The sequence below is a fragment of the Aquarana catesbeiana genome, linkage group LG05, assembly GCF_042186555.1.
Source record: "Aquarana catesbeiana isolate 2022-GZ linkage group LG05, ASM4218655v1, whole genome shotgun sequence".
Taxonomy (NCBI): Eukaryota; Metazoa; Chordata; class Amphibia; order Anura; family Ranidae; genus Aquarana; species Aquarana catesbeiana.
The window spans coordinates 367817851-367830856 of NC_133328.1; the positions used below are offsets into that span (position 1 = coordinate 367817851).

A 13006-nucleotide genomic window follows, 5' to 3' on the forward strand; every position below is an offset into this window, starting at 1 on the left:
TGTAAATTTAGGATAAAAGAGCAAAGCGCCCAACAAGCATTAACATAAGGAATAGGCCATCCATATTACTAGATAATCGTTTTTTATTCTGCTACAGTCTAAAAGAAACCTGTCAGGAAAAAAAAGATGAGAACAAAGAAGTATAGGAACTATCAATTCTGACTTTCTTTAGCAAACTCAAAGGTTGTTATCCTTCCTTTACTACTTGTTGAGCCACTCACCCAGAACAAGTATGTGTATATTAGGTGTTGAGTCAATGAATATGCATATACTCATTTGGTGTCAATGACTCAATAGTAAAGGAAAAATAAATACAACAGCCCTGAACAAAGCTTCAAGAAGGGAACAACTTTGTGTACACTATCTTAAGACAGGAGGATTGAAATAAGCAGAAATACTTATTCCTTGCTTTGTAGGGTTTCCTTCTTGCTGACCCCCAAAGCCACTCCTTTTTGACACTCAACTGGTCACTACCACTCCAACATCTTTGGGTACAATGCAGAACAATCAGTATATGAGGGTGTCAAGGGCCTATCCACTTAACATGAGCATCAGAAAGAGAAGTGGCTGCCAGAAGAGTGAAAAATATGTTAGGTATTGTTCTTATTTCAATCTCCCTAGAGAAACAAGCCATAAATCCTTGCAAAGTGTGTGTGGGGAAGGGGGGGGGGGCGTGGTGTCTTACTTTAATGTGCATGTTGAGAGATTCCTGGGGTTAAGTTCTGATCCGCATGCCTCTGCATGCAGCTACCCCTCAGCCCCCCAAATATATACCTGAGCCCGATCTCGATCCAGTGATGCTCATGAGAGCTGAGGCTCCCTCAGCTTTCTTGCACCTCATTGGATCAGATACAGCCATTGGCTCCTGCTGCTGTCAATCAGAGCCAGTGACAAGAGAGTGGGGCTGAGCCATGGTCTGTGTGTCTTTTGGAGCAGGGCTTGGGAGCAAGCATGCATGAGTGCCCCCATAGCAAGCAGTTTGCTAAGGGGCTGTCGGCGGAAAGGATGAGCCAGGAGCGCTGGCGGGGGGTCGGGGTGCTCTGTACACAACCATTGCACAGAGCAGTTAAGGTTGACATATTTATTATTTTAATCTAAAAAAAAAAAAAAACACTAAGCTTTACAATCACTTTAAAAAGCAGTCCATGATCTTTGGTCAAGTGATTTTCCCTAGGCTTGAAAGTTTCAGAAGGCTGGCAGGAAAGCAGAAGGAACGATTTCCCAGAGAATTCCAAGGCATTCACACTATTGCTTGGCATCATGATTTATATGATTGTCATCCCTGGACCAGCGTCTCAGTCCAATAAATAAACGAAGACTCCTGATGATGCTTGGCAAAGATGGTGCTGTCCTTCCTGAGAGAGGGGAAGATGAAGGCACTGTCAGCAGGAGTACTGTGATCATAAATACCTATAAGTATTGTGCTTACACATTAAGCATGCACTTACTGTAAAATAAAAATAAAAAGAATGTATCTGTATCAGGTCTGCTTTAAGCAGGCAAAATGAGACACATACCAGAAGATTTCCATGGATTAATTTTTGGATGGCTTGCAGCAGGGGCGTTGCTAGGTCTACAAAAGATCTAGGGCTAGAGCCCATAGCAGCGTAGTAAAGAAAGTCATACGCTTGGTTGGGCATACACATGTATATACAGTAATATATGTGTGTGTGTGTGTGTATATATCTCCAGAGAGCCCCCTACTTACATCAGGGTCCCCAGAGAGCCCCCCCTTACATCAGGGTCCCCAGAGAGCCCCCCTATACATCAGGGTCCCCGGAGAGCCCCCCTTACATCAGGGTCCCCAGAGAGCCTCCTCCTTACATCTGAGTCCCCAGAGAGCCTCCCCCTTGCATCAGGGTCCCCAGAGAGCCCCCCACTTACATCAGGGTTCCCAGAGAGCCCCCCCTTACATCAGGGTCCCCGGAGAGCCCCCCTTACATCAGTGTGTGTGTGTGTATATATCTCCAGAGAGCCCCCTACTTACATCAGGGTCCCCAGAGAGCCCCCCCCTTACATTAGGGTCCCCGGAGAGCCCCCCTTACATTAGGGTCCCCCAGAGAGCCTTCGCCTTGCATCAGGGTCCCCCGAGAGCCCCCCCTTACATTATGGTCCCCAGAGAGCCTCCCTCTTGCATCAGGGTCCCCAGAGAGCCTCCCCCTTGCTTTAGGGTCCCCAGAGAGCCCTCCCACTTACATCAGGGTCCCCAGAGAGCCTCCCCTCCCCTTGGGGACCCCTGCAGAGACTCGGGGCTATGGGCCCCAGATTCGGGGCTATAGCCCCAAAAGCCATCCCCTAGCAACGCCACTGGCTTGCAGTAATAAGAGAGTAATACTAATAGTAGTGTTACACCATCAAAACAAAAGATTTATGATTGGATATATAAAGATAGTAACTGATTCTGTAGTAAAAATTCATCTGCAACTAGGCGAATATGACCAGGGTTAGGTGCTGTGTTTTTTGTTCACAAATTTCACATCGTATTCTGTTTAGATAAGTAATGCTTATGTCCCCATTGCAAAAATGTCTCAACACAGCTTGTCCCTGTGACCTTTTGTCTTCAAAACAGGAAAGGAAGGTCATTTTCCTCACTAGGGCACAGATAGCACTGAAGAACATGGCAGAAATTTGTACTTATCTTGAATTTGTATTCCAGCACAGTGCTTAAGTGGTTAGCACTTCTGCCCAGCAGCACTAGGGTGGTTGGTTGGAATCCCAACCACGACACTATCTGCCTTGAGTTCGCATATTCTCCCTGTGTGGGTTTTGTCTGGGTAGTCCGGTTTTCTCCCACACTCCAAAGGCATGCTGGTAGGTTATTTGGCCCCTGTCTAATTGGCCCTAGTATGTGTATATGATATAGGGACCTTAGAGTGTAAGCTCCTTGCAGGCAGGGACTGATGTGAATGGACAATATACAGTATCTCACAAAAGTGAGTACACCCCTCACATTTTTGTAAATATTTTATTACATCTTTACATGTGACAACACTGAAGAAATGACACTTTTCCACAATGTAGTGAGTGTACAGTTTGTATAACAGTGTAAATTTGCTGTCCCCTCAAAATAACTTAACACACAGCTATTAATGTCTAAGCCGCTGGCAACAAAAGTGAGTACACCCCTAAGTGTAAATGTCCAAATTGGGCCCAAAGTGTCAATATTTTGTGTGGCCACCATTATTTTGCAGCACTGCCTTAACCCTCTTGGGCATGGGGTTCACCAGAGCTTCACAGGTTGCCACTGGAGTCCTCTTCCACTCCTCCATGACGACATCACAGAACTGGTAGATGTTAGAGACCTTGCGCTCCTCCACCTTCCGTTTGAGGATGCCCCACAGATGCTCAATAGGGTTTAGATCTGCAGACATGCTTGGCCAGTTCATCGCCTTTACCCTTAGCTTCTTTAGCAAGGCAGTGGTCATCTTGGAGGTGTGTTTGGGGTCCTTATCTTGTTGGAATACAGCCCTGCGGCCCAGTCTCCAAAGGGAGGGGATCATGCTCTGCTTCAATATGTCACAGTATATGTTGGCATACATGGTTCCCTCAATGAACTGTAGCTCCCCAGTGCCGGCAGCACTCATGCAGCCCCAGACCATGACACTCCCACCACCATGCTTGACTATAGGCAAGACACACTTGTCTTTGTACTCCTTACCTGGTTGCTGCCACACACTATTGACATCATCTGAACCAAATAAGTTTATCTTGGTCTCATCAGACCATAAGACATGGTTCCAGTAATCCATGTCTCTAGTCTGCTTGTCTTTAGCAAACTGTGTGTGGGTTATCTTGTGCATCATCTTTAGAAGAGACTTGCTTCTGGGACGACAGCCATGCAGACCAATTTGATGCAGTGTGTGGCGTATGGTCTGAGCACTGACAGACTGACCCCCCACCCCTTCAACCTCTGCAGCAATGCTGGCAGCACTCGTACGTCTATATCCAACCTCACGTCATATCCAACCTCTGGATATGACGCTGAGCATGTGCACTCAACTTCTTTGGTCGACCAAGGCGAGGCCTGTTGTTAGTGGAACCTGTCCTGTTAAACCACTGTATGGTCTTGGCCACCGTGCTGCAGCTCAGTTTCAGGGTCTTGGCAATCTTCTTATAGCCTAGACTATCTAGCAACAATTATTTTTTTCAGATCCTCAGAGAGATCTTTGCCATGAGGTGCCATGTTGAACTCCCAGTGACTAGTATGAGAAAGTGAGAATGATAACACCAAATTTAACACACCTGCACCCCATTCACACCTAAGACCTGATAACACTAACGAGTCACATGACACCGGGGAGGGAAAATAGCTAATGAGTCCAATTTGGACATTTTCACTTAGGGGTGTACTCACTTGTGTTGCCAGCGGTTTAGAAATTCATGGCTGTGTGTTGAGCTATTTTGAGGGGACGGCAAATTTACAATGTTATACAAGCTGTACACTCACTACTTTATATTGTAGCAAAGTGTAATTTCTTCAGCGTTGTCACATGAAACGATATAATAAAATATTTACAAAAATGTGAGGGATGTACTCACTTTTGTGAGATACTGTATATACACTTCTCCTACCTCCAGCACAATCTTGCTTAAAGAACTAAAACTCCCAGAACCAGCTGGCACTGTTTGGTTGATCCAACAAAGGCTCAGTTAGATCTGTAGCAAATGCCCTCTACAGGCAGGGACCACGAGCCCCTTTGCTCGTGTAGGAAAAAAAGAAGTCCCAGTGCTCAGCTGTCCTACGCCTGTGGCTGCTGGTCCCAGCACCACCTCTTCAAGCACTACCAGCCCACCTGGCTGCATCTGCCCCATTTGCTAGCTCTCCTGACTAAGACTCCACAGTCGGTGAACAGGTTGTGACTAGAGCAGTATAAGACACCGCTGAGCCAGGCAACAGATGTCTCCTGCCTGCCTATGCAGTGTGAAACAGGTGCATAACTCACAAGACTGTCTAAACAGAATTAGAAATCTTTTGAGTGACAAAATATGTACTCCTATATAATAAACGTCTGTTTAGTTAATGGCCTGTAGTTCCACTTTAAAATTCAACGGGGAGATTGAAACCCCTTTTAATAGTACTGAATGGTGGGCAGACCTTAGAATTTAGAAGCCATATGTTCTAAGAGAAATAACTAGTGGGTAAGTTAAACTGTTGACATAACGTTTGGTTGACTGACCCTTTAATGAGGATACCAAGAAAGATTGCATGCTTTCATAAAAAAAACCTATCCTTGGCCTCACTTTACAATATATGTGAATGTACAAAATATGTACAATCTTTTAAACATCGAAAAAGTTTAGTAGAACAGTCTATTTAAATCCTAGTTGGCCTTTGCACTATCCGGTTGTTGGTAAATATAAAAGATTGTACAATACAGATTTTAATGTGTATGGTCAGTTAAAGCGGGGTTCCACCCAAATTTTGAACAATATCTGTATGTATTCTCTTCCTTGCCTAGATGCTGACATGCCGTTTAAAAAAATTTAAATCGCCGTAATTACCTTTTATTTTTCTATTCTTCTTTGCACTTCCTGGTTCTCCTCCCGTGGGAGTAGGCGTGTTTCTAGCCTCTCCCAGACTCCTGGGAGCTAGTCTCAGGCTTCCCAGGATGCCACTGAGCATGTGCGGGAACGAGCGGTGAATGCTGGGAGCACAGCATTCACCACATCCAGGAAATAAATGCTTGTGGGCTTCAAATGCCCACAATGAAGATGGAAACCGCCTGCAGTGAATAATATAAGTTATTCTTTCTGACGAAATCTGGCACAGGCGGACATATTACACACAATATGTGAGTATGTAATGCTGAGAAGAAAAGTTTGTGAATGAACTCAAAAAAAAAAAAAACGATAGATAGGTGGACCCCCACTTTAGGTACACAACAGACATGGTAATTATCTTACTACACCAGCATTCTCTGGCTTCACATATTGATTATATTTACTGGTGACATGCTTATTTTTATATTTTAAATTATAGTAGTTGTCATTTTTATTGGAAACCCAGATCTTCTATTGTTACACAAATTTGTATTTTGTAGCTTGAAAGGGAGCTGACTGTTGAAAAGTTCCAGGAGTGGACACAACCAGAACATATGAGTCGTATTGATGTCCATGTACACCTGCCAAAGTTCAAGCTGGAAGATGAGTACAAGCTGAAACCGGTATTATCTACACTAGGAATGGTGGATATCTTTAATGCAGGAAGTGCAGACCTCTCAGGAATGTCAGGATCCCAAAATCTTTTCTTGTCTGAGGTTGTCCACAAGACATTTGTGGAGGTGAATGAAGAAGGCACAGAGGCAGCTGCTGCTACTGCTAGCATGATCGAGATGATGTGCCTGCGACCCGAAGAGGAATTCAAAGCTGATCACCCTTTTCTCTTCTTCATTCGTCATAATATTACTAGGAACATACTTTTTGCTGGCAGATATTCTTCCCCTTAAAATTGCAATTACAAATTTTAAGTGTGCTTGTGTTTGTCCTGTCATAAATTACAGAAGTCTATAAAGACAGTCACCCATTGTTCTTGGATCAATATTTTACTTTGTTCATTCTGCGAAACAAGTCATAAATCATGTATCAGATGTTTAGATAGGTGTGACGTATAAGCATATTATTTTGGTAAACCTTTAACAGGGAAAAAAAATTGACGTGTGAATAGTCATACTATTGTATTGGATGGAATTAGACAAATCCATGGTGGTGTTTAATAGTAAGCTGGTCAATAAGTGCTACTTAAAGGGATTCTCTCACCTCCCTCAAAATCAATAGCTCCCTACAATAGAAGACTCTGTATACTTACTATATCTCTTTGGCGGGTGCAGATTCTAAACTGCTCTTGCATTGGGCGCTGCAGCCTCTGGGAAAATCTTCAGTGTTCAACATTTCCAAGACAAGATTATCTAGTGCCCAGGGCAAAGATGCCAAACTGTGTTCCCAACCCCCCCCCCCCCAAAAAAAAAATAAATCCTGGCTCTTTCATTCTGTTCTGTTTGTCTTGACACTTCCAGCACTAACCTGACAGGAGTAGTGATGCTGCTGTTGCTATTCCTGTCAGCTTGTACTGGCAGAAACTCACCTCCCCCACCTCATATAATACTGCTGCGTCCAGGGAAGCTACAACATCCTGCCCCTGCTTCCAGGAGTGTTAAATGCTTGGTCCCGTGCCTTGCACTCTTGCTCTTTCCCCCTTATGTCACTTCAGGACTCAGCAGTGATGTAGGAGCTTGTGGGAGGAACCACAGCATGTAGAGGGAGACACAGGCATTCAACAGTCCTGGAAAAGTCAGATGTTAAAGTTTTTGCAGAAAGGTTGCAGCACTGGAAGACATAGGAGTCAAATCGCATGCCCACCGAAGTGGTAAGTATTCAAGTATGGTAAGTATTCATAATCATGAAGGGAACCATTGTTTAGATGGTTAGTGAGAAGCAGTAGAGTCATTATAATTTCCCTTTTGCACTATAATGCTGCGTACACACGAGCGGACTTTTTGACCGGCAGACAATTCGACTATGTGTGGGCTTCATTGGACTTGCAGCAGACTTTTTCGATCGAAAATCTGACGGACTTTAGATTTGGAACATGTTTCAAATCTAAAGTCCGTCAGATGTTTCAAATCTTTACATCGGAACTCCGCCGGACCCAGTTCCTATCAAAGTCCGCTCGTCTGTATGCTAGTCCGACGGACGAAAACCGACACTAGGGCGGCTATTGGCTACTGGCTGTCAACTTCCTTATTTTAGTCCAGTCGTACGTCATCACATACAAATCCGTCAGACTTTGGTGTGATCGTGTGTAGCCAAGTCCGTTCGTTGGGAAAGTCCGTAGGACCAGGCCGGTTGAAAAGTCCGCTCATGTGTACACGGCATAACAGTAACCAAGTTTTGTAGCTGGGACACATACTGACACACATTTCCAGATTTATTTAGACTATTAGAGCAGTGGTCTCCAAACTGCAGGCCGGGGTCCGAATGTGGCCCATTGCTTGTCTTTATCTGGCCCTTGGGGCACTGTTCCACCAACTGACACCAATGATGGGGCACCATTCCTCCTGACACCATCAGTGGGGCACTATTCTTCCTGTTGATACCAACAAAGGAGCACTATTTCTCCCATTAAATCAATGATGTGGCACTGATGCCGGGGCAATTTCGACTCCCACTGGCCATAGTCTGGCCCCCCTAAAGCCTGAAGGACAGTAAAGTGGTCCTTTGCTTAGAACATTTGGAGACCCCTGTATTTGAGAAACGTACACTTCGGCTAAGAAAAATATAGGGGGCTGTCATTGCTGACCTCCTTCTGAAAATGCTAATTGCCTGGCGGTTTATTGATACACTGGCTTCTTGAACTTATTATTATTATTATAAAGGATTTTTATAGTGCCAACAGTTTGTGCAGCACTTTACAAGATGAGGGCAGACAGTACAGTTACAATTCATTACAGGAGGAATCAGAGAGCCCTGCTTGCTAGTTCAAGTATGTCTAAAAGGGAAGTCCAAAAAAGTCAGATGTTCTTATTGCCATGGTCATTCAGGGATTGATACTAAAAGTTCTGAAGCAAAAGGATCAGCATAATCTCCACACAAGAAGCATTTGCAGAAGGAGAAATCCGTAGTGCCAGCAACCTCCCTTTTGGGAAATTTTCCCTTAAAGTGAAAATCTTTGGCTTTTGATCTAGATTTCTTAGAGAAGCAAGTATGTTTTTTCCCTGATTCTTCTATCTATCACATCACTCACAATTCAGGGAAGTACAAGCCACAAAGTTGGATGAGCAGGCTGCTTTAAGCAGCGAGTTCAGTGGAACTAGCAATCTATAATTTACTGTTGACATCAATGGTTCAGTGGCTGTGACATGTTTCCATGCATATTATAGTTATAATGCATGCTATAAGGAGAGGCAGAACAAATTATAAACCAAAAAAATGAAATTAGGAAAGTATTCCTACTCATACAATCAAATTCAAGATTATATTAATAAAAAAATAGCGGCGCTTTACCGCCGACGGCCCTGACGCCCCAGTGTGAAAGGGGTCTTAGAAATAGAGTACCGCTGTAGACATGCAAGCACGATTTGTCCGCACAGCATGCTGATGTCCTCAGCCACCAGCAGTGTTTCAATGACATAAGGAAGATGGGTGGGCCAGGATTTGTAACAGCCTAAAGGCCCGTACACACGATTGGACTTTTTGACAACAAACATGCAAATGAGCTGTTTTGGAGCAACATCCGACCATGTGAACGCTCCATCGGACAAACTTTTTCTGTTTCCATCGGACTTTTGTTGGCTGTGCGAACGGACAAACTTTCCGGCAACAAAAGTCCGATGGAGCAAAGTCCGATTGTGTGTACACAAAACCATCGGACTTTTGTACAAACTACAGTACGCGGCCGCGAGAATGTTGCCAGCGCAAACCTATAGCGCTGGTTCTCAGCGACAGGGTACTGTACATCTTGCGCTGGCTGCAAGAAAAAAAACACATTTTCCTACTGCGGCGAGCGCGAGAGGGAATTCCCCTTTGGGGGCAGGCCAGGCCCTTAGGTCTGGTATGGATTTTAAGAGGAACCCCCTACGCCGAAAAAATGGCGTGGGGGTCCCCCCCAAATCCATACCAGACCCTTATCCGAGCACGCAGCCCGGCCAGTCAGGAAAGGGGGTGGGGACGAGCGAGAGCCCCCCCCCCCCCCGAGCCGTACCAGGCTGCATGCCCTCAACATGGGGGGTGGGTGCTTTGGGGCAAGGGGGCGTCCTTCGGCCCCCCCACCCCAAAGCACCTTGTCCCCATGTTGATGAGGACAAGGGCCTCTTCCCGACAACCCTGGTCATCGGCTGTTGGGGTCTGCGGGCGGGGGGCTTATCGGAATCCGGGAGCCCCCCTTAATAAGGGAGCCCCCAGATCCTGGCCCCCCACCCTATGTGACAGGGTACTGTACATCTTGCGCTGGCTGCAATAGGAAAAACACATTTTCCTACTGCGGCGAGCGCGAGAGGGAATTCCCCTCTGGGGGCAGGCCAGGCCCTTAGGTCTGGTATGGATTTTAAGGGGAACCCCCTACGCCGAAAAAATGGCGTGGGGGCCCCCCCCAAATCCATACCAGACCCTTATCCGAGCACGCAGCCCGGCCGGTCAGGAAAGGAGGTGGGGACGAGCGAGCGCCCCCCCCCCCCGAGCCGTACCAGGCTGCATGCCCTCAACATGGGGGGTGGGTGCTTTGGGGCAAGGGGGCGTCCTTCGGCCCCCCACCCCAAAGCACCTTGTCCCCATGTTGATGAGGACAAGGGCCTCTTCCCGACAACCCTGGTCATCGGCTGTTGGGGTCTGCGGGCGGGGGGCTTATCGGAAACCGGGAGCCCCCCTTAATAAGGGAGCCCCCAGATCCTGGCCCCCCACCCTATGTGAATGAGTATGGGGTACAGCGTACTTCTACCCATTCACCTAGGGAAAAAAGTGTCAATAAATAAAACACACTACATAGGTTTTAAAATTAATTTATTAGGCAGCTCCGGGGTCTTCTTCTGACTTCGGGGTCTTCTTCCGACTTCGGGGGTCTCTCCAGCGTCGTCTCCGCGCTCTCTGGTTCTTCTCCGGTGCCTTCTTCCTTCTGCCGGGCTCCTCCGCAATCTTCTTCTCTCTTGCTGCTCTTTTGCTAGCAGAGGAGCTCGGACATCTGGATCGTCTTCTTCCCTCTTCTCTTCCAGAGATATTGACACGACGGTCTCTCCGGGTGTAATGCTGTCTGTACGCTCTGCTATGACTTATATAGGTGGTGACCCCCCATGACATCACAGTCCCGGGGCATGCTGGGACTGTGAGGTCATAAGGGGGCGTGGTCATGTCATCCTAGGGTCTGGTATGGATTTGGGGGGACCCCCACGCCGTTTTTTCGGCATAGGGGGTTCCCCTTAAAATTCAAACCAGACCTAAGGGCCTGGTATGCCCCTGGAGGGGAACCCATGCCGGTTTTTTATTTAAAATTTGGCGTGGAGTTCCCCCTCAAGATTCATACCAAACACAGTGCCTGGCATTGGTGGGGATCCAAGTCGGATCCCGCACCAGTGTGAACCCGGCTCGCAAGGTGTCAATCTCGCCAATAAAAGTGGCGAGTTTGACTCAATATCAGACAACAATACAGAAGTTGACCAAAGGATGGTGGTAAAGAGCTGAAAAACCACGTGATTTGGTGAAAGTTGGCTGGAAAAGTCCCGTCGTCTGTATGCAAGACAAACTTCTGGCCAACTCTCTTTGTACAAAAATCCAAGGGAAAGTTTGTACAAAGTCCTATCGTGTGTATGGGGCTTAAGTGAGCTGTGAATTACAGTCAGTGACACAGAGTGCCAGCTTGGGCAAGAATGCCACGGGATTCACTGATTTTCAGGACAAAACCACCATAAAACTATCACCTTTTACACATTTCATGCTTTACAATTTGTAGTTATAGCTATCACATTTACACAAAAGGTGCACATGTAAAAACATTTCACCCAAAACATCCCCTATACTTCCAGCAATCTTAAAGTGGAACTTCAGTCATTTTTTCATCTTTCTATCTATTAAATCCTCTGCCCTTGTTGTTTTAACTTTGGATAGTAAACATTTTTTTTTCTGCCAGTAAATACCTTATACAGCCCACTTCCTGTTTCTTGTCTGGTCATTAGCTTAGGCTTATGACATCATGCACAGCTCTCTCTCTCTCGTGAGAATTTGCCAGGAAGGGAGGGGGGATGGGTCATAAGAGGGCAAATGAGGGCTGCAGAGCTGGAGGTGTGTGTCTGTGTAAATCCAGGAAGTGAACAGGCGGCAGCTTCAGCTGCTCACAGTAAAAATGGATGCAGCCAGACTTAATGGAGGGAGATTTCTGCAGCATATTTGACAAGTACAGAATCACAGTATATATAAAATAATATGTAAAGTGGTTGGAGGGAAGCTTCAGAATGCCAAAGATATTTTTATTACAAATTATGTGAGCAGACTGCAGTTCCTCTTTAAGTTCTGAAGGTCTTCACAGTATCAATAGGCATAAAATACAGCATTTGATAATCATTCCATAACATAGTAAGGCGATATAATGCCAGGAAGACAACTTTGGAGGATGCACCTTAACAAACAGGTCAGTAATTGCAGCCCGCACAATTCTGTCCTTACATGTGTCCTTTAAGCACAGTTGGCTAAGATGACAAATCATTCTTACTTTTATTATCTAACACCAATCAACATTTACAGCCAGAAATTCAAAATTCTACATAATTATACACCTCCAAACACCTAAATTATTGCCAAGTTAAAATTCCCACTCCAGTCTCTGCTGACATTGAAGATGATTTACTAAAGTCAATTGGGCTGTTCACTTTACACTGGAATCTTCACACACATTTGGGTTTTCTTTACCAAGTACATTTTTACTGCATTCACTAATTTAAAGGAAAATACCCTTGCAAAGTAAACAGCCTATTTGACTTTAGTAAATCATCCCCACTGTGTATTCGTGGCTTAAAAAATGCAGATGCTCCTGATAAGTCAATTTACTAAATGTTTATATTGAAACATAAATGAACTGCATGAGCATGTAGTGTATGCTAAGGATGATTCTAGCTTGCCAAAATAGTAGATAGGTGAAGGATTTCCATGCTGCATATTGAAGATAACTACAACAATCACTGCATGCATTTCCTTAATGAAGATGAGCACACCATAACATTTTAATGTCCTGTAATCACAGTAGAGATACGGCTCTGTTAGATATATTTGGCACTGTCAGTGGAGACAAAAGATTTTTTTATGCACTACAGTTGGTCAGCAGTTTGTGGCGGCTTAGGGAAATTACAATACAAAACAAATAAACAGCTGACCTTTACACACTTCTGTGCTTTATTCTGCTAAGCATCTCAACCCTTCTCTTTTTCATGTCACTTTGTTTTGATGTGCTTATGTTCAGTTCACAAAAAAATAGTGTCATTAGACAACAATATTCATGGGGTAGAGTGAACACAACATCACTTTGTCTCGT

General features: G+C 45.2%; 1 protein-coding gene across 1 annotated transcript in view; it reads left to right on the forward strand.

Moving 5' to 3' along the window:
* LOC141144868 (leukocyte elastase inhibitor-like) overlaps positions 1–6525 on the forward strand; it is a 58380-nt gene extending 51855 nt beyond the window's left edge. The window contains exon 7 of the mRNA XM_073630955.1: positions 6042–6525. Within this exon, the coding sequence (XP_073487056.1) occupies positions 6042–6446 (405 nt within the window). The 3' untranslated portion in view covers positions 6447–6525. The remainder of the gene's footprint in view (positions 1–6041) is intronic.
* The last annotated feature ends 6481 nt before the right edge of the window (positions 6526–13006 follow it).